The sequence below is a fragment of the Drosophila nasuta genome, chromosome 3 (genome assembly GCF_023558535.2).
Source record: "Drosophila nasuta strain 15112-1781.00 chromosome 3, ASM2355853v1, whole genome shotgun sequence".
NCBI lineage: Eukaryota > Metazoa > Arthropoda > Insecta > Diptera > Drosophilidae > Drosophila > Drosophila nasuta.
This window is the reverse complement of record NC_083457.1, coordinates 32,909,575-32,928,474: the sequence shown is the minus strand read 5'-3', so window position 1 is coordinate 32,928,474 and position 18,900 is coordinate 32,909,575. Positions and strand designations below refer to the sequence as shown.

At 37.3% G+C, this 18,900-nt stretch overlaps 2 protein-coding genes across 2 annotated transcripts in view; one reads left to right on the top strand and one right to left on the bottom strand.

Moving 5' to 3' along the window:
- Positions 1-309: 309 nt before the first annotated feature.
- On the top strand, positions 310-1,961 carry LOC132792324 (uncharacterized). The gene is made up of 2 exons (XM_060801629.1): positions 310-1,489; positions 1,550-1,961. The coding sequence occupies exons 1-2, from the start codon at positions 377-379 to the stop codon at positions 1,706-1,708; spliced, it is 1,272 nt and encodes a 423-aa protein (XP_060657612.1). The 5' UTR covers positions 310-376; the 3' UTR covers positions 1,709-1,961.
- A 3,244-nt stretch (positions 1,962-5,205) lies between these two features.
- The window catches only part of LOC132788550 (glypican-6), a 50,336-nt gene continuing 36,641 nt past the window's right edge, over positions 5,206-18,900 (bottom strand). Inside the window, exons 2-8 of the mRNA XM_060796022.1 lie at positions 14,278-14,442; positions 13,552-13,786; positions 9,002-9,158; positions 8,670-8,936; positions 6,092-6,651; positions 5,859-6,028; positions 5,206-5,798 (exon numbers count right to left, since the gene is read on the bottom strand). Coding sequence (XP_060652005.1) covers positions 5,338-5,798; positions 5,859-6,028; positions 6,092-6,651; positions 8,670-8,936; positions 9,002-9,158; positions 13,552-13,786; positions 14,278-14,442 — 2,015 coding nt within the window. The 3' untranslated portion in view covers positions 5,206-5,337. The remainder of the gene's footprint in view (positions 5,799-5,858; positions 6,029-6,091; positions 6,652-8,669; positions 8,937-9,001; positions 9,159-13,551; positions 13,787-14,277; positions 14,443-18,900) is intronic.

The following is an 18,900-nucleotide window of genomic DNA, read 5'->3' as shown; positions in this document are numbered from 1 at the left end:
ACAAGTTGATTGTCAGGAACCACGAAAAATTATCTGCTTTTTGCAGCGAGCAAGTAAGTGGCCGTATTTTACACGGAGCTGTCTTTAGAAAAACTATAAATGTGATTAAACGCCAAAAATAAGTTGAAAATTGCATTAATTGAATTTTCAGTCTGTGTTCTATGCATTTGCTGATTACAATAAATGTTTGAATTCCAATTTAAGTGTAACAGACGAAGAAAGTTTAAACGGCTAAGCAACAGCATCATTTGAGTATAACATTTCGGTTAGCAGTGTTAATAAAACACCCTGTGGCTGAGAAACCAGCCATTTACTCAAAACAGTAAATAACAGCTGATAGTAAAATTTGTAACTCCTTTTGTTTTAATATACTAAAATGGTTGACCAACTCCATGATGATGAGTGGATAAATATTGTAAGGTATCTAACCCTAAGAGATCAATTATCGTTAATGTGCACATGCCAGTACTTTGAGAACATTGTAAAAAAGAGCTGGCAATGCACGGCCAAGGCAAAAGTGGACGAGGACGTTCTGCAAGTGTTCAAAAAGAAGCCGCAACGAATGCACTGCTATCTGCAGTTAGCCAGTAAATCACTGAAGAAACTAATTCTACGCGGCGCTGAACTAGAACTATTGCTGCCATCTTGGAAGATCTACGACTTTCAGCAACTGCACAGCTTAGACTGCCATGTTTGGTGTGTGCACAGTTTCGACCAGACTACATTGCTGCTCGCTCAAATATTTCCCAATGTCACCGAACTCAACATTAAGGACATGAGTGGTGGCCATGGCATCTGGAACTTTAAACGCGTGCAGGAGCTAACATTGAATTCCACTTCATTGAATGCACCAGTGCTGGATCGCATTTTTGCCAAGATGCCGTTGCGTAGACTGTCGCTATTTCCATTCTTTAGCTCCCAGTTGGATGACCTTTCACTTGTCCATAGATGCACAACATTGAAAGAGTTTGTCATTCATGATTTCAATTTGAAGTTCGATATGTTGCGGAGTTTGCTAAATTTGCCAAATTTCTATCGATTAACTTTATACACCCGAGAATATTACGAAAACTATATGCGTAATTTGAGGGCATTGGAACAAGAATATCGAGTGACATCTCTGATATTTAGAGCATGTTTCTGGTTCTTTCCCAATGTCAGCTCGTATATTGTTCGCTTCAAGAATCTTCGACGTCTGGTCATGCTGGATGATGATATCGATAATTGTCAGCTAATGCTCATTTGCTCTCAACTGAAACATTTGGAGTCATTGCACTTAATGCAGATTAGCGAATCCTTCTCTGCCAGCGATTTCTGGAATATGGTCGACGCTTGCAATTCTTTGAAGGAAGTCAGCATATCGTTCAACGATTTGGAACCAAATTTCTTGGAGGAAAGCAAGAAACTTATAGATGGAGTGTTCCTGAGTCTCAATTCGCCTCTGACGCTTCACGTGTATAACACTATTTTGGACCTTGATGTGCAGGAGGTAAGAAAACGTCATTAAATGGTTATTTTAACTGATTGATTGATTGAATTTCCATTGTAGACTCTCGATGCACTGCAGCATCCGCTGCTGGAGATTTCGTTTGATGAAGTGCTGATTGAAACATTGGCAACAGCACCTGACGCATTTATAGAAACCGAATTTATACCTAACGAATTGTATTCAACACATAAGGGAGCACCTAACCAAATTTGTATATAAACAACTCAGCAAAGACTGCAAAGCACACTCTCTGTGATTATTATGAATGTCGCTGGTAAAAATCGGGTTTATGTACATTTTGCATTTTTAAAATCAGTCAATCAAAAAATCATACATTAAAAAAAAGACGACGAAATGATTGAGCTGCAATGAAATCTCTGAAATCAATTATGGCATTTAACTCCACCTAGTATTTGTTCAAAATAAAACAATAGTATTTCATAATCAGAATGCTTACAATAGATGAAGATAATTATATACCTTTTTATATGTTTATATAATATATATTTTTAAATAGCTAAAATATAATGAATAAAATCAGTTTTGATAAAAGTAAAGTCATTTATTTACTAGATTTTAAAATTACCAAGTCACAACTTCTATGTATGAGGGAAGATTTGATTCGCAAATAAATAAGAATTCTTCTGTACATGGGCTATCATAAAGTTCAACGCTTTTGTCGGATAAATGAATACGGCCGCAGTATTCGGGTCCGTGGGAGTGAGTTGGTTGATTTGTAGCCCAATTTGGATATTCGCCCTTGGGATCTCCAGTTGTGAATGAATGATACACTTTTTTTCCTGGTAGTTCAATTAAGTCCACCCAGTACATCCAGGATCCAATCTTATGCTGCAAGGCTGTCACTTCCTCTAGAGTTTGCAAATTGGCAAGATGTCCGCCCATAGTATGACATTTAATAACCGCTTTAAACCAGTTTATGCGATTTTCATTTTCGATGTAATAATATTTTGAACCTATTTTCTGAAAAGGTTCAATTTTCGCATAAAAATCCGATGGAATATTAAATCCATTTAATATAGTAGTATTAAAACCTAAAAAAAATGTTTAGTGAGGGAAATAAACGAATTTTGCCTTCTTACCTTTTGTTGTTTCAAGCAGTACTACGATAAATAATACTTTAAATATGAAAAAATACATCCTTCAGCAGTTGTTCTTTTCCCTTCCAAATAAAACATACAATGCGAAAAGCTTTCACACAGAGCTCTCTTATATAGGCAGAGATTAAATTATAATTTTACATATTGCGGTTGGGGAATAAATAACGTAACCTCAGAAAAAACATAACACGGAACCACATATTGAATTAATATTGATTGTATATGCATAAGTATTAAATAGGTCAAATTTGAATATCATAAATTAAATAAAACATGGACTGTTATAATGAATACTATATTCATACTATACTATATATACTATAGTATTCCGAATATTTCCTACTTCACACTTTCATTAAAAATAGTAAAAAGAATTCTATCATGAAATTATCATAATTTTATTATAAATTCACTTTATGATTGCTGTTGTTGAGCCTCGATCTCGCCACTGAACAATACAACATTCTACCCCATGAATATTTCTTTCCATAGGTTCAAATGATACACTTACTTTATTTTCAAAAACAAAGTATATAATTTATTTTTATAAAAAAAAAATAAAAACAACGGATTATCATACTAGTTCTTATGAACATTTTAATTTTATTTAATCAATCACCAGTGAAAGTATATACGAAGTTTTGTAGTCAATCAAAATATTCCAAACGTACATCTCTTTTTCAATTACCAAGTTAGAATTTTAATGAATCTGGGAATACTTGATTCGCATATAAATAAATATTCTAGAGCACATGGGTGGTCATTAAGAACAATACTTCCATCGCTTACAAAAACTTGGCCACAAAATTCATTTTTCAGGGCATTATTTGGTTCACCTTTAGCCCACCTTGGATATTTGCCTTTGGGTTCGCCTGTTGTGATTGATACAAATGTTTTATTAGTTGGTAATGCAGTCAAGTCCACCCAATATGTTGGCCGTCCTATCTTATTTGATAAAGCTGTCAAGTCTTCAAGAGTCCGTAAATTAGCAAGATGCCCGCCCATAGTATGACATTTACTCGCTGCAGAGAACCAATCTAGAGGCTTTTCACTTTCGATAAAGTAAAAACTTGAACCAATTTTTTCAAAAGGTTCTATTTTTGCATGAAAATCCGATGGAATTTCCAATCCAGTTGTGATATTAGTATTAAATCCTATAAAAATATGTTTAGTTATTGAAATAAACGTACTTTTTCTTCTTACCTTTCGTTGATTCAAATAATACTATGATAAATAATACTTTTAATATTGCAAAATACATCTTTCAGCTGTCGTTACTTCCGCTTGAGAATAAAATATACAATACGGAATTTTTTAGTATGAAGCACTGCTTTTATACTTGATGATTGAATTATAAATAAGCACTTCAACTTATTTGTTGAGGTTGGGGAATAAATAGCTCAATCATAGAAAAAGTAAAGCTCTGTTTCCGCTGAGAGGGAACGATAGAAATATTTATAAAATACCATAACCCACAAACAGTTTGTATGTGTAACTTAGCAAATTTTAAACCTGTTTGAAAGAAGAGCTCCAAAGAAAGATTTGAATGTTTCGTTTTGTTTTCTTCAATGTTACTTGTTGTATTTGTTTTGAATACATACACATAAAAATAATACATATATTAAAAATCATAAAAAATAAATATACATATATAGTAATTACGCTTTATCAGCCTAGTTGAAAAATGCGGTTAGTTTAAAACCGATCGAGGTCGCAAAAGTGCGAATCGATGAACCAACAAATATATAATATATTTATATCAATATACTTATGTATGTGTTGGCTTAGCGATCAAATGCTGCTGGAGCATTAGTTGATCGATTTTAAAAATGCTTCAACTATGTTACTAAATTACAGTTTAGTATAGTTAGAAATTAGTTATTGCTGTTTATGCTGTTATTGATTGTTAATTGTTAATTAAATATTCTGGCAACTTTTACGTATATGTATGTATATAAAGTATATATCTATATATTTTTGAATGCATATATAAATTATATATGTTTATATATATATGTATGTATATATGATACAAATCTAAGTTTGCTTAGTTTACGGGCTAAAATGTTTATACTCGTAGTTAATTTTTGCTAAACGATCACAATGAACAGGCACTCACATTCACATTCACCCACACACTCGCACTCACATTCACATTCGCTTATATCTTACAAATTTCGCACTTACAACTTAGGGTGCTGAACTTAACTTAATCGCTAAATTGGGTTCTTGTTACGTATTCCTTACATCGAATTCGACAGTTCTTAATGCTCAACAGCGACTTCAAATAAGAATTGAATCGATTTTACACATATTTATATATATATATATATATATATATATATATATATATATATATTTGATCGATTATATAATTGAAGGCGTTGACTTGGTTTGTCGCCATCCGTTTGATTGCTTATCATTTTGTTTTTGTTTTCAATTGCTTTGACAAAAGTTTTTAGAAAATTTTGGACTTGCATTTCGTATATACTCGGTTCTAATAACATTTTTGTTTCATGGATTGAATGACTGAGAGTTTTGTGGACAGGGGGCGTGCAGCGGACGGGGCGGGAGGGCGGCGTTACGTGGCGTGGCATGATATGATGATCCACCTCGACTGCACTTGTTCGCTAGCTAGCTCGCTTCCATCGTTTCATTTCCTTTTCATTTCTTTTTTTTTTGTGTATTTAATTGTTTTTATCGTTGTGCGTAGCAGCTCTAGTAGAATAATCACAGCAAATCGGCGCAAACGCCACCGAACCACGCCATATAAAGTGGCAGCAAGTAGACGACAAGCGCCCGTCGCAGTGACATCTTCTCAGGTGCACTGGAGGTGCGCGTAGCGCCATCTGTCGACGAGTGGTGCATTCCATCATCGACATCCTCATCGTTATCGTTGTCATCATCGTCGTTAGTATTATGCGACTCATCCAAATCGTTGTGATCGTGTGTCACATGCGTGTTATGCAGTAGCGGATTCTTGTCATCCACATTGGGTCGAGACGTGTGCGTGGTCACCGCCGGATGTGTATCCTCATCGTCATCGTTCTCGGAATCCACGCGCACCGATGGATGCTCTCCGTCGGTCTTGACATTTGGCTCGAAGGGACCCAGGCCAGAGCCTTCGTCGTCGTCTTCGTCGTCCTCGGAACCCGAACCAGAGCCAGCGCCGCTGCCCATATACGGTTCCTCTGCAATAGATTAATTTGCATTTGTGATTTATTTTTTAAATATAGTTTTAATCGCCTTACCTTGCTCACTCCAGTCCACATCTTGACCGTTATACGCATTGCGCAGATGATTGATCGCATTTTTCAGGTGGAACAGCTGTGTTGACATTTGAGCTGTTTGACGTGTGCTCGCTGGATTGCCGCTGAACTCCGGATTCGAACCATGCTCTGTAGTCACCGAGTGCATATATCTAAGAAGAGACAAAAGAGTGTTGATTAAGCTATGCCTGGCATTGCAGCTGATCTCCGCTTACCTGTCGATGGTGTGCCCATTCCAGCACATGCCATCCACATCAGAGGAGGCAGCGATGTCTTCGTTGCTGCAGATGGAGTGCGGCAGATTCGACCAGAACTTCTTGTAGTCCTTCACACGCTGACGGATATCACGCACAATCTTGTCCAGAATGGGTTCCCGACTGCCACCCATGCCTTCACCGTCGTCATCGTCGTTGTCATTGCGATTCTGCTGCTGTTGCTTGCGCCGTTGCTGCTTGCGACGCTGCTGTTGCCTCCTGTTGCCACCGCCGTTTCCATTTCCATTTCCGTTGCCATTGCCAGACTGAGTGGCACCTTGTTCCTGTGATTGCGGCGATGTGGACTCTTGCGAGCCAGGATCTGCGGCACGTCGTTCACGCAATACAATCGCCTCATCCAAGGTGGCATCGATGTCCAATGTATCCGCCTCTGGAGTGCTCTCTGCATGTAATTCTTGCATAGCCAACATTAACTTGGGATCAGCCGAGCGCTTGGCACGTCGCAAAGTGGGACGACCACAGCCCTGGAAGACGCGATTCGTAATATCTTGGCCAGAATCCTGAAATTAAAGAGAAGGAAATACGTTAAAGGATATTGCAATTTAAAATTAGTTGTTACAAATATAGTTTGAATTTGAATTATTCGAACTGCTTGGAATGCATTGGGGGAACAGTTGCACTGCTTTTACGCATACAGTATACAAGAACACTGCTTGTAAGCAGTTTAACCACTGCAAGCTAAACTAGCGCGTACAGCGGCGTAATTTCAAATCAGTCACTGAACATTAAATAGCAAATAAAAAACAGTAGATATTTAATTGTAATGAATCAGTTAACCGATTTTATCCGACTGCTGCACAACCTCAACCTCAACGACATCTATTAATAGCCAATAAATAATAAAAAGATAAGCCGCGGTTTGATAGGAAATGCGCTACAACAAAAACAACAACAGAATAATAAAAAAACAGCAGTCGCAAGCACTTAAGCAACCTTAGCTTAGTGATCTGTTCGAGTGAGAGCGAGACACCTTCATAAATTGTTTGCCTGTGTCAGCGTCTGACTGCTCTGCTCTGTTTTTATCAGCAACTCTTTATCTGCAGTGTGTTGGGCTGTTGACACGAACTGTTCCGACTACCATTTACAGTTTGGGGGGTCGTGTTAAGGTTCGGCATGGTTCGGAGTTCGGGGCTTTAAGTTTAGGGCTGGCACTTCAAAGCGGCCGCCGCTTTGACACGCTTATTTGGGCCTATCCCAATGTATTTAGCGCAACTAACTGTAGTAGCTAAGCTCTCCTCTTCTCCTTCTCCCTCTACCGCTCTCTCTCTCTCTCTCTCTTGCTCTCTCTTCCTCTCTGTGCAATCTCTGATTTGATAAAAATAAACTGGCAAAAGTCAAGAAACTAATAAGAATTAAATTAAAAACTATTTTGCTTTCGGTCTCTCTACCCTTTTATGAGGCCGACTGCAAAAACACAAAAAAGAGCACGCAAATAAACACATTAAAAGCCAAATGCCGCACTCTAACAACAGCAACAACAGCAGCTACAACAACTCACACACACGCACACAACAAAGTAGAAATGTATAAATTTTAAATGGAAATATAAATTAAATTCATATGGGAACCAAATGTTGTGCAAATAAATCGTTAAAATGGCAAACAAAACACAGAATTTATTAAAAGAAACTATGGTAAACAATAAACAAGTTCAACACAAATAAAAGAACAACAAATAGTTGTTGGAGCGTATCAGTTGGGAGAATTGATTCTTTTTTAAATATTGTTGTAATCAAAAATCAATAAGTTATTTGTAAATATTATAGGCATAATATTTGTGCCAAAAAATTACAACAACCGAAACCACAAGATTATTAATCAATTTTTTAGTAGTTTGTTGTTTGCTCAGACGAAACTAAGGAATGCAAAATAGACAAAATTCTATTCTAAATTCTGAAACGAATCAAATGGCACTTTTAAACGGTTTTCCCCTAACTTTGTGCGATCGGGTTAGTCAGCTATTCAAATGAGTTTGAGCATAAGTCCCCACGGACCGTTGACAGCTTTATGATATAATTTATAACTCAGAAGCATAAACTAAAATCAATGAGCAGAACAAAACTAGAAACAAAGCCAAAAACGAGGGAGCCAAGTGTGCATCTATCCTATCTGTTTTTACCCTATATATTCGATATAGTACCATATATATAATATTGAAAAAAAGTTTCTATGAATTTGTCATTCGATGTTTGATAAATATTTTTAAATTAATATAAATATAGTTAACATTGAAGAGATTCCTCAGTTTATATCTTTTTAATTATTAGTGAAGCGTTGTTTATAGATATTTTATAGGTGCTCACGAAATAATAATAAAATATAATTTGATGCAAGTTGAACGTGAACCAAAGGTGCCTTTTTTTTGTTGGCTATGCGATTAACTTCGAATAAAGATTTGAGAATCGGATTAGACTATTCAGTTTATGGTCCCAGGGTATTAAAAAAAAATAAATACAGCAGCTGTTTGTGAAACGAGTTAAGCAACAGAATTGATGTGAATTATGCTAAACGCACTCACCTGGAAGTTCATGATGGCCTCGGAGATTTTGATATTGATGGGCTCGACAACCATGACAATGTTGAAAGAGCCCAGCATACGTTCCGCCACCTTGTCCATGGCCAAGGCAAAGTTCTCCCACTCGGTGTCAAACTCATGCAGATAGTGTAAACATCCCTTAATCACATTCACACAGTAATTAGTGCAAGGTTTCTCCGTGTAGCCTTTGCAGGCGCCGCAATGCTGCATCTTGGTCAAGGCGCTTGTGCAATCGGGATTGAGACGAATCTACAAAGAGATATTACAAATATTATACTGAAATATATAACCAACTTTAAGCCAGCTTTACTTACAGCTAGAATGCGCTTAGAGACATCGGCAGCGGTGGCCAGAGCTTGGCCATAGGTGCGTGTTGCCACAAAGGAGCGTTTGATTTGCACGGATAGCTTGTCGGGCACATCGCCGAATGGTTTCAGTTCCTTCATATGCTGGCTGACGCATTGCATGTATCTGCAAGATAGAAGCGAGAAGAAGAATAAAATATATGAACAATTGTTTTGGCGTGGGCAGGAAATCGTTGCTTGTTAAAGGCAATAAGCTGAACGACTCGAGGAAAAATCATAAAACTAGTCAGCGACTCGTCTTCCACTCGCAGTATGCTGCATGTTGCATGCTGCCTGTTGCACCTATTGGAGTACAGCAGCTGCTGATGTTGTTGCACTTGTAAGGCTGCAACCAGTTGGTCAGCAGGCCATAGAATGTCCAAGTCAAAGTGAGCTCGCAGCTGAAGCTACACTCCTGCCCAAAATTATACGACACCTCTAAATTTTTTGTTTCGGCGCTTGTGGCAGAATGGGAAAACGAAACAGATCAAAACAAAGTATGAGGAATGATAGCACAAAGAGTAATGCACAAAATGAGATATTGTTGACTCTGTTTGGATCTCCCGTTTTCAAGTAACGGTAAAAAAAGCACACATGCTTCAATTTTAGCTAGGCTGCACGTGTATCAAAACTATACGACACATTTCAATATTTCTGTGCAAAGTCAATATTTTATTTATTTTTTGATTAATTATTAAAGATTATTAGTTAATAACAGCATTTTGATCTTTTTTTAGTTCAAAAATTCTTTTAGACAATGAATTTTTTAATTTTTTTTTAATTATTTGGCCTGGGAAAGACCATTGCATCAAAATCTTACGTTTGAAACTATCGACGGTCTCAAATTTACTGTTGTCGGCATAAATTCGACTGGCTCAGATACTCCATCTGTTTTATATTGGGTTAAGGCCAGGAAAGTAGGCTGGGCAATTCTAAATGTAATGTAATGCTCCTTAAAACCCCGTTGCGTTGCTTTGCATTTATGAATAAATGCCTTATCCCACATAAAAACAACATTTTTTTCCTCGTTATGTTCCAAAAAAGGTAGAAGACGATTCTCTAATACTTTTTTATATTCATTCGTGAGCTTGTGAAGCACAGATAATGCGTTTCAGACGCATGGCGGGCTCTCCAAGCCATTGCGGATCCACCTCGGAAATTGCGCCTTGAACACATAACGGGATCTCTATGCAAATCTCGCCAATAATGTCGAAACCCATCTGGGCCATTCAGATTACATATTTTCTCATCAGAAAAATTATCTTAGTGGGAAATATTGATAAAATCTTCATAAACAAAATGAAGGTGAATTTCCATACCGAGTAACCAGTTTATCTTCAATTTTTTTTTTAAGTCGTAATTTTTTTTGGTGTTTTAAGTACTAAGTCTTTCTTAAAACTCCTCTTACAATATTATCCGAGGTTTGGAGGTTCGCCAGATAGTCAACTGAGACTCAGGATTACTTAAACAAGCAGCAAGGGAGGAGTATGATGCAAATGAATTGGTCGATTTTTTTAATGTGCATCGTTTATCACTATCAAACTGTTTGGGTTTTCTGCCGGAGCTACGTTTAAAACCGTAGGCATCCATATCACATACAAATTTGGTGATCACACATCATTTTTAACCCAACATCTTCGATATTTGGCTTATATTGAAGACAACATCGTTATTAGCTTTATTTCCTCCATTTTCTTCTTAATTTAATATGCAACCATGCGGCATATTATTTTAAACTTATTAAATGTTTCATAAAACTATAAAAAAATTAAATTCCCACCAAATTTTTCTCTCCAGGAGCAAAAATCGAAATGTGTCGTATAGTTTTGATACACGTGCAGCCTAACTAAAATTGAAGCGTGTGTGATTTTTTTACCGTTACTTGAAAACGGGAGATCCAAACAGAGTCAACAATATCTCATTTTGTGCATTACTCTTTGTGCTATCATTCCTCATACTTTGTTTTGATCTGTTTCGTTTTCCCATTCTGCCACAACCGCCGATACAAAATATTTAGAGGTGTCGTATAATTTTGGGCAGGAGTGTATTTAGAAATTACTTGGACTCAAGAGGCTGGATTAGATGATTGCTGCCAACGACATTCCTAAAGAGCTCGGGGCAGTCCGAGAAGTTTCAAAGTCAATCTACCATTTGGCTTGGATCACCAATAAGTTCATTAAACTTTTGGACAATCAGTAGAATTGTCTGTTTCTAACACCCGTTGAAGTTCACATGCTCAACTCTCTCCAACTGCTGAAGCTGCCCCTTCATTAAGTGCAGCACACTCCATTTGAAGCAGTGACTCGTCGACCCCCCGACGACAACAGCAAATAACAAATATCATAAGAAAGCGACAGTTGAGAATGCTCTACGGTTAAATACCTGCTAACAGATTTTAGTGATGTCAAAAAGAAAAGGAGTTTGCCATAAAGGTTAATGATTTTTATATATCATACTAAAATATTCTTTTAATGTATGCTTTTTTTCTAGTTTCATTTTTATTTATTTTGTTATTTTCTCTTATTAATTTAAGCTAGTTTTTCATAAATAATTTCTAAGTTCATTTATTATCCATTTATAACTATTAACTCAGCTTGTTGTCAGGTATAAGTTCACGCTTCTAATTTAAGTTAATTTAATTAAGCAAATTGAACTAATTGTGAAATTTTAGTTCCAAATTTAGACTTAAATTTTTAGATGTAGTTGTTTACCCATGAAACTATCGAATAGATGACCATGGCTTCATATCTACAGAGTTGAAGCTGCGTTGCTGCTTATGACTAAATTGTTATACCCTGCTGTGCTATGACTATCGGGTATAGCGGGCAGCAAGTGGCGGCAATTACGCCTCGCCATCGTCATCGTCAGCGTTGTGGCAATAAATGGACAACGTGCCAAAGCACGTACGACAAAAACTAAAACGATGACAATAAAAACGAATTGCAGGCAGCACTAACAACAACAACAACAACAGCAATTGGAAAGCGCGTGGGTAACACGAGCCGAAGCTCACCAAGGATGGGGTTGGCACTCGGACTGTGCCGCCAAAGCAAAGCTGCAAAAATACTTGGAGCTGGAGCCAAAGTGCCATTTGGCCAGGCGCGCGTAACAATTGAAGCCAGTTCTCAACCAGGCTTTGGCTTTGGCTTTGGTTTTACAGGGGCAATGAGCCAAGTGGGCGCTATTTTGGTGCTGCAGGAAATGCGAGCAGCTGACGCAGGAACTGCCGCAAAGTGGATACGACGCACATACTCAGTATGTTGTGGGCATGGGTATATGCACAAGCAAATTACGTAGGTAACATTGGGCAGAAATTTGTTGATTTGTTTGATTTGCTGATTTAATCTGAAGTGGGCGTTGAAGAGCTGAAGAGTCTAAATAGGTGAATGTAGGTCTTTTTTGTACTCTATACCCGGTACCTAAAGGGTAACTTTTTGCTAACAATATATGTATATAACGATCGATATACCTGGTATAGCCTTCGGTATATTTTGTTTGAAATTAGTAGCGGGTTAGTTTCAAACTTGCAGATTAGTTTAGTTAATGTTCACATCAAAAAGTGTATATTTAAAATAAATCTTCGATAAATTAACTTTAGGTTTTAAACCAAATTAATACAGTTTTTAATTACTAGACAATTTGATTTTAATAATAAATTAAAGCAATTGAAGGAATAATATTGTATTATACTATTTCAGCTTCTCTTAGAATAAAATCTGCTGGAGTTATATCTACTATTCAAATAGTTGAGCGATTTATTGAAATACCAGAACTTCAACGACAGAAATATTTCGAAACCCATAACACTATTTCACTTGCATTTTGCATCTTCAACTTTGTTTGCTTTATGATTTCATAGCAATGGAATTAATCCTCCAACAATTTGCTTTGCAGTTTAACTTTACAACGCAGCTTCGTATTTGTTGCTCTGTTGTTGAATAATTCTTAGGAATTTAGCTGACGCTGTTGCAATAAGGAATGCAATTTCCTCTCCTTTCAGATTTGTTTTCTATTAAGCTTGCTGAAGGTAGAAGTTGAAATTATTTAGCTAAGAGCATTTAAAATTCGTTGAGCAAACTTTGCTTAATTTCCCCATTTTCCTGTTAAGCGTTTCAACCGCAGGCAACAACCAACCAAAGCGAGTGAGTGAAGCAAACAAACAAATAAAGCAGCAAAAACAATAGGGCAATTCCAACCTATATGAAATTGCACACCAACTCTAGAGTACAGACTGAGTTAGAAGGGCAGAGAGGGGAAAAGAGGGGGAGAGAGAGAGCGCGCGAGTCAAGCAGTCAAAGTTTCATCAAAGCTTTGCCCCATTCAGTCAAGTCAGGGCGGCAGCAGTCAGTCAACCATTCGACGCTCGACACTTTGCGGTTTCACACGTCTGTAGCTCCAAATCAAATCTGTCAAGCGGAGGCCTGAATATTGTGTGTGCTTTTGCCAGGGGTTTCGATTACCCATTATACGAATACAAGTATGAGTATGAGTACTCGTTTGTTGTTGTTATGGTTACTCACTTTTCGTCAAACGCGTACTGTGCATTCAGCACCGTGAACATCTTTTGATAGAGCGTGCTAAAGAACTTGTCCATCACCTCCAAGAGATCGACGCGACCGCGAGCATAATAGTTCTCCAGTTCGTTGAATAGATCCGAAAACACATACGAATGCTGTTGATAGATGACGCCATATGTGCGCATAAACATCGTATGAAATTGTCCCTTCGATTCCTGCAGCAATTTGCGGAAAATATCTGCAAAGAAAAGACCACAAACGCAATGAAATGGAAAATGTAACCACAATTTTTCTCAACTTTTTTATTGAAATGGCGCACATCCGGCTGCTAAATGTTTAGAGAGAATATTTGTGGCAACTGTTTGTCGTTGCAGTTGATGTCGCTCTTGCAGCATCCGCTGCACAAAATGTCTCAAAACTCAAACATCCGCATAGTTAGTTAGTGCATGCCACATTCCACATTCCACATGCCACATGCCACTTGACATTGCGTCAGTTGGTGGCAGTTTCACTCCGTGTTCTCTGCTCCGTCGCCATGTAACCCGAAGCCCGTATGATCACCATTGACATCAAACCAGAACGAGAACTACTTGACACCCGCAATATCGTTAACAAATCTCTAATCTGTGAGCTGTCTACATGCAATTAGAGTTGCGTTTTCTTTTGGTAGCGCCTTCTGTTGGCAGTTTCAAGTGGCTGTTGAGGGATATTTCTGCTTTTGTAACTTACCATTAAATTTGGTTGCCTTGCTGCCCAGCAGACCAGACATTTTGGTTATCTGCTCCTTTGTGTGCCATTCGAGCTGTTGCCGCGACTGTCCCGCCATCCGCGTCTCCATGTTGTAGGTGCAGCAGGTGCCCACCGATGGCGACTCGCAGTAGCGTAGCACGCGTTCTGTAATTAGAGATGGACAGATTGGTTAAATGGGTAATAGATTGACATGCCATTAACTATAGGTAGATAATAGACAGTAGTATTCAAGAATTAGACAGTAGATTTTTATTTAAGTTGTGGAATGTAAGTCGAAGATAAATTTCAATGCCTTTAGCGCAGGAAAAATTAATGAAATTATTTATTTATCCACTCTAATTTAAGCACAACAATTTAGTTTCAGATTATGAAAATAAATGAACAATTTCTTTTTGGTATTGACGTACTATTAAGTAAGGGAAGATGTTGATGTTTAGACAGTTTATTTCAGAATTTAATTTAAATTGTATAATGTGTTTAATATATAAATCAAAACAGCATTTCAAAGTGTCCAGAGACGATTAAAACTTGGATATAATTCTTATAAATTTCCTTTAATCATATCGCAAGTCTTATACATATGTGTTAAACATGAAATAATTTATCGATTAGACATCAAGTTCTATTTATATTTTTATGAATATTTGTTTTGTAATATAATACATGTTAACATAATCAAACAGTTTTCAATAAATATTGTACAGCTATATATTTGTTAGGATTTCATTTCATTAATCAGATTCAAATAATAATAAAAGTAACTTAATGTCGGAAACTTTTTAAAAAGTTAAATTTACAAATAAATAATTAAATATTTAAACCACTGAGAAATACGTCATTCATTGTGATATAATACAGAGACAATTTTATAACTGATATTATATAATACAGATACACAAATTAAAAAAGTTTTGTAGTTTTCAACTAAACTATAATTAGATTATAACAATAATTTAGATTATAAGAGAAGTCAAAATTATCGTTACATTTAGTCCTAAATAAACTATCAACTGCACATTTCATATGTTAATGTAATAACAATAAAAGCTGGAAGAGAAGCAAATGCTGCTAAGTAGTTGATTTTGTTTACACAAAGTGAGAAAAGATTCGAAAGATGATAATTTAGTCGACAATTTGCCGATATGTAAATGATCGCATGCTGCTGATCTAATGAGCTCAGAAATGTGCTGGTTCCGTAATCTTTTGGAGCACATCAGGACCACCATAGAGCGCCACTGGAGTTTACTGTCTGCTCTCTACACTGTGTGCTGTCTGCTGTCTGCTGTCTAGAGTCTGGAATCTGTTTGTTGATTAGTGCCCGCATCAATAGTCACAAATTCCAATACGATGAATTGCCGCGTTTTGTGTTCGCTGTTCGGTTTGTGTGTTTGCTTGGGCATTAGAGAGCCACTGTTGATGGCTGTTGCTTGGATGCGTTTCATTTGTTTGCTGGTCAGTCAACTAACCAGAAGGTACTACAAATAGCAGTTGATGAACATTCCAAGAATTGGAACTTGCCACTGCTGCTGCTGCCGCGGCTGTTGCAGTGGCACTTTGACTCGACGTTGCCACTTGACATGGTAACCAAAAACCCAAAACCAAAGGCTGGTCAAGTCACCTTTTCTCTCTCTCTCTCTGTCTGATTTTCTATTTTGTTTTCTTTTTTTTCACAAGAAAACAAACGAAGCGTTTGCTACCGCCATAATGGCATAACGAGTAACCGTAACCGTAACCCGAACCTGAACGAACTCACGGATACGGGCGTGGCATTCTCCCCAGCCCCCTTTTGAGATTCTCAAATGTTTTCCGGGCATATTTACGCAAACATTTAACACGTTTACTTGTTGTTGTGTTGTTGTTTTTTGTTTTTTTTTTATAGTCGATCAGGTAGTTGAGGCGCAAATGCGAGGAAAACTATTTAAAAAAGCGAGAAAAATTATGCATTAGTTCCATGCAACGATATAATCATGGTATATTGCCCCCATTCCCCATTCCCCATTCCTGAAGTCTCCCCAAATAACAAACTCCCACTACTGAATGCGTCTGGCATTTCTTTTTGGGTGTTTTATGGCCCAGCATTTTTGTTTATTTAGACAATTCTCATGAATGGGCAGACGAGCGTTGCATACAATCGAAAAGTTCCAACACTAATTGAAAGCAAACAAGAATCAAGATTTTTAGAGGTATTACGAAATTACCGAACATGGAAATACTCTTATGGATTATAGTTTTGATTTGCGTCAATAATAATTATTACAATTTGTAAAGAATTTGGTTAATAATTGAGGTGATTATAAAAGTTTTTCGAAATCATTTGTAAATTTTGTATGTTGGAACTTTTTCTGATTTTCCGAATCATAGAAATAGAGGTTGATGTTTATACTTGAATAATAAATATACATTCTAAAAGTAAACATTCAATATTAAACTCTTAAAAAATGCATCTAATCTATGCAACATTTCAACTCACAATTTAGTCATACTTTCAGTGAGTGTAAAAAGCATTGCAGATGAATATTTGTAATAGAAATTTTTGGGTGAATCGATTTGGTTTAGTGTCTAATACAATTTGTATTTCTTGCTGTAGCTGCCAACTCGTACTTGACTTGTTTTGGGGCCTCATAAATTTGTGTTGCCCAGTTAAATGCATCATCTGCAGAGTGCAGAGTGCATAGACGAGAGACGAATGCATTTTGGAGTCTGTGTGTATATTTTGTTTATTTCTAATATAAATTTAGCTACTTTAGTGCACAAAATTTGTAAACAGAACGATGTCTGACAAACAGAGCTGGAACTCATGATTCTCATCGTTTCGTTGGGTTTTTATGAGCTGTACTAATTGTTATGTTGCACAAGATATGAACTAAGTGTGGCGCGTACAACGAAATTGTTGTTTGCTGGCAAACTCGAGCGAAGCCTTTTTGCTTATCTAAATTGCCTCGTTACCAACGGCAACAATTGTGGCAACATTAATTGCCACAGCCAGTGTCTCTAAGCTCTCAGTGTTATTTTGTGTGTGTGACTGGCATGGATAATGCGGTTTAGCCAAGAGATTTGATAGCCAAGTTAATTGAAATCGAGTTGCCAGTTGATGAAGTGATACAACAACATCAACAATAGAGGAGGCATGCTCTACAGCCTAGTGACAATAACTAAGGACATAGAAAAGGATTTATGCGATGTAAGGAAACCCATTAAGTGTCCGCACACATAGCATAAACCCAACCACATAGAGAATCGATAAAGCGTGGCGTAAAATCTATGTTAAAATAACATTAGTATGAATGAGGAAGGGAGTCTTAAAGTTCCCTCGCTTGCCATTTTTATGAATTGCTACATAATTTCTCCACAGACAACAATAGAAGGGCGGGCGGGTGGTTGTTACAACAAATGTTGCCAGCCGGGCGAGATGGAAGGAAGGTGTCATGAACATAATAAATGACCTTAACTTACCGATATGCTACTTTTTCTTTTTTTTTCTTTTTGGTTTTGGTTTTTTTACGCTGACTCTACGCAAAAAGCACCCTGTTGTCTAATAGAAAACTCCAGCTTGCTTCTGGGTTTTTTGATAAAATGTAAGCAGGCGAACGAACGGACGGACGGACAGACAGACGGACGTCAGGCAATTTCTCTAACAGCAGTAGAGGGCACCCAACCACCCAAGCAACTAAAGTACCACCCACCCTTCTGGGTCTCACATGTTCTTCTGTGGAAAACACACGCTATTTACTTAGTTGCCGTGGCCCAACTAAGCCGGCACGGGGTGCGTACCCCAAGCCCAAGCCCAAGTGAAAGGCAGTGGAGCGAAATTCATTTCAAATGATTTACTGTAACGATCAACAAACGACTCCTGTGGCGACCATACAGCACACGCCACAGTCACAGCCACAGCCGGCAACCACCCTTAAGGCAACAGACGACGACGCCAAGCAAATGTTAAAAGGGTGCGAAAGTTTAGCAACGCTTCTCCAAAATAGATAACAGAGAATGAGAGGAAGAGAGAAACTCGAAAGTGTGGGAAGAACACACACAACGGTTGGGGTGGTGACTGTGCTGGGCAGTCAGAGTGTCTAGCAGGTGTCTACGGTTAGTTTGGCTGTCAGAGAGTTAGGCCTTAAGTTTATTCGGATGTTGTCCCTGAGAAATGTGATAAGCAGAAGTAGTAAGTACTATTACGCTGATGCACAAACCCTTGAAATTCTGAAGCAGCCCTTAGCCTGACACTCAACAGGGTGCTTGACACCAAAATGCAACCAACAAAAATGTGCGACGTTGGCATGGCAAAAAAAGAGCAACACCGTTACCATGGGGAGATGGCAAAGAATTGTGTTTAACTTTTTGAAACTCATTAATTTGAATATAATTACTTTAGTTCTTGCATTAAATCTTTTACAACGAAAATAATTCAAGCGAATATTAAGAATAATATGAATATAAATATAGCACTAATGTTATAAGAAAAGGTAATATGTTAACGAGAAAACATTTGACTAGATTTAAATAATCGGTTAAGTTTTATTATAACGTCATCAATACTTCTGAAAGTTGAACACTTGTTCATAAGTGTAGTTGTGTATTTACATAATATGATATAATATAATA

What these genes read in the sequence shown, in the direction of transcription:
- LOC132792324 (XM_060801629.1), top strand. Translation starts at nt 377, where the DNA reads ATGGTTGACCAACTCCATGATGATGAGTGGATAAATATTGTAAGGTAT. An exon ending in TGGACCTTGATGTGCAGGAG is followed by an intron (nt 1,490 to 1,549) that starts GTAAGAAAACGT and finishes TTTCCATTGTAG; the next exon opens with ACTCTCGATGCACTGCAGCA.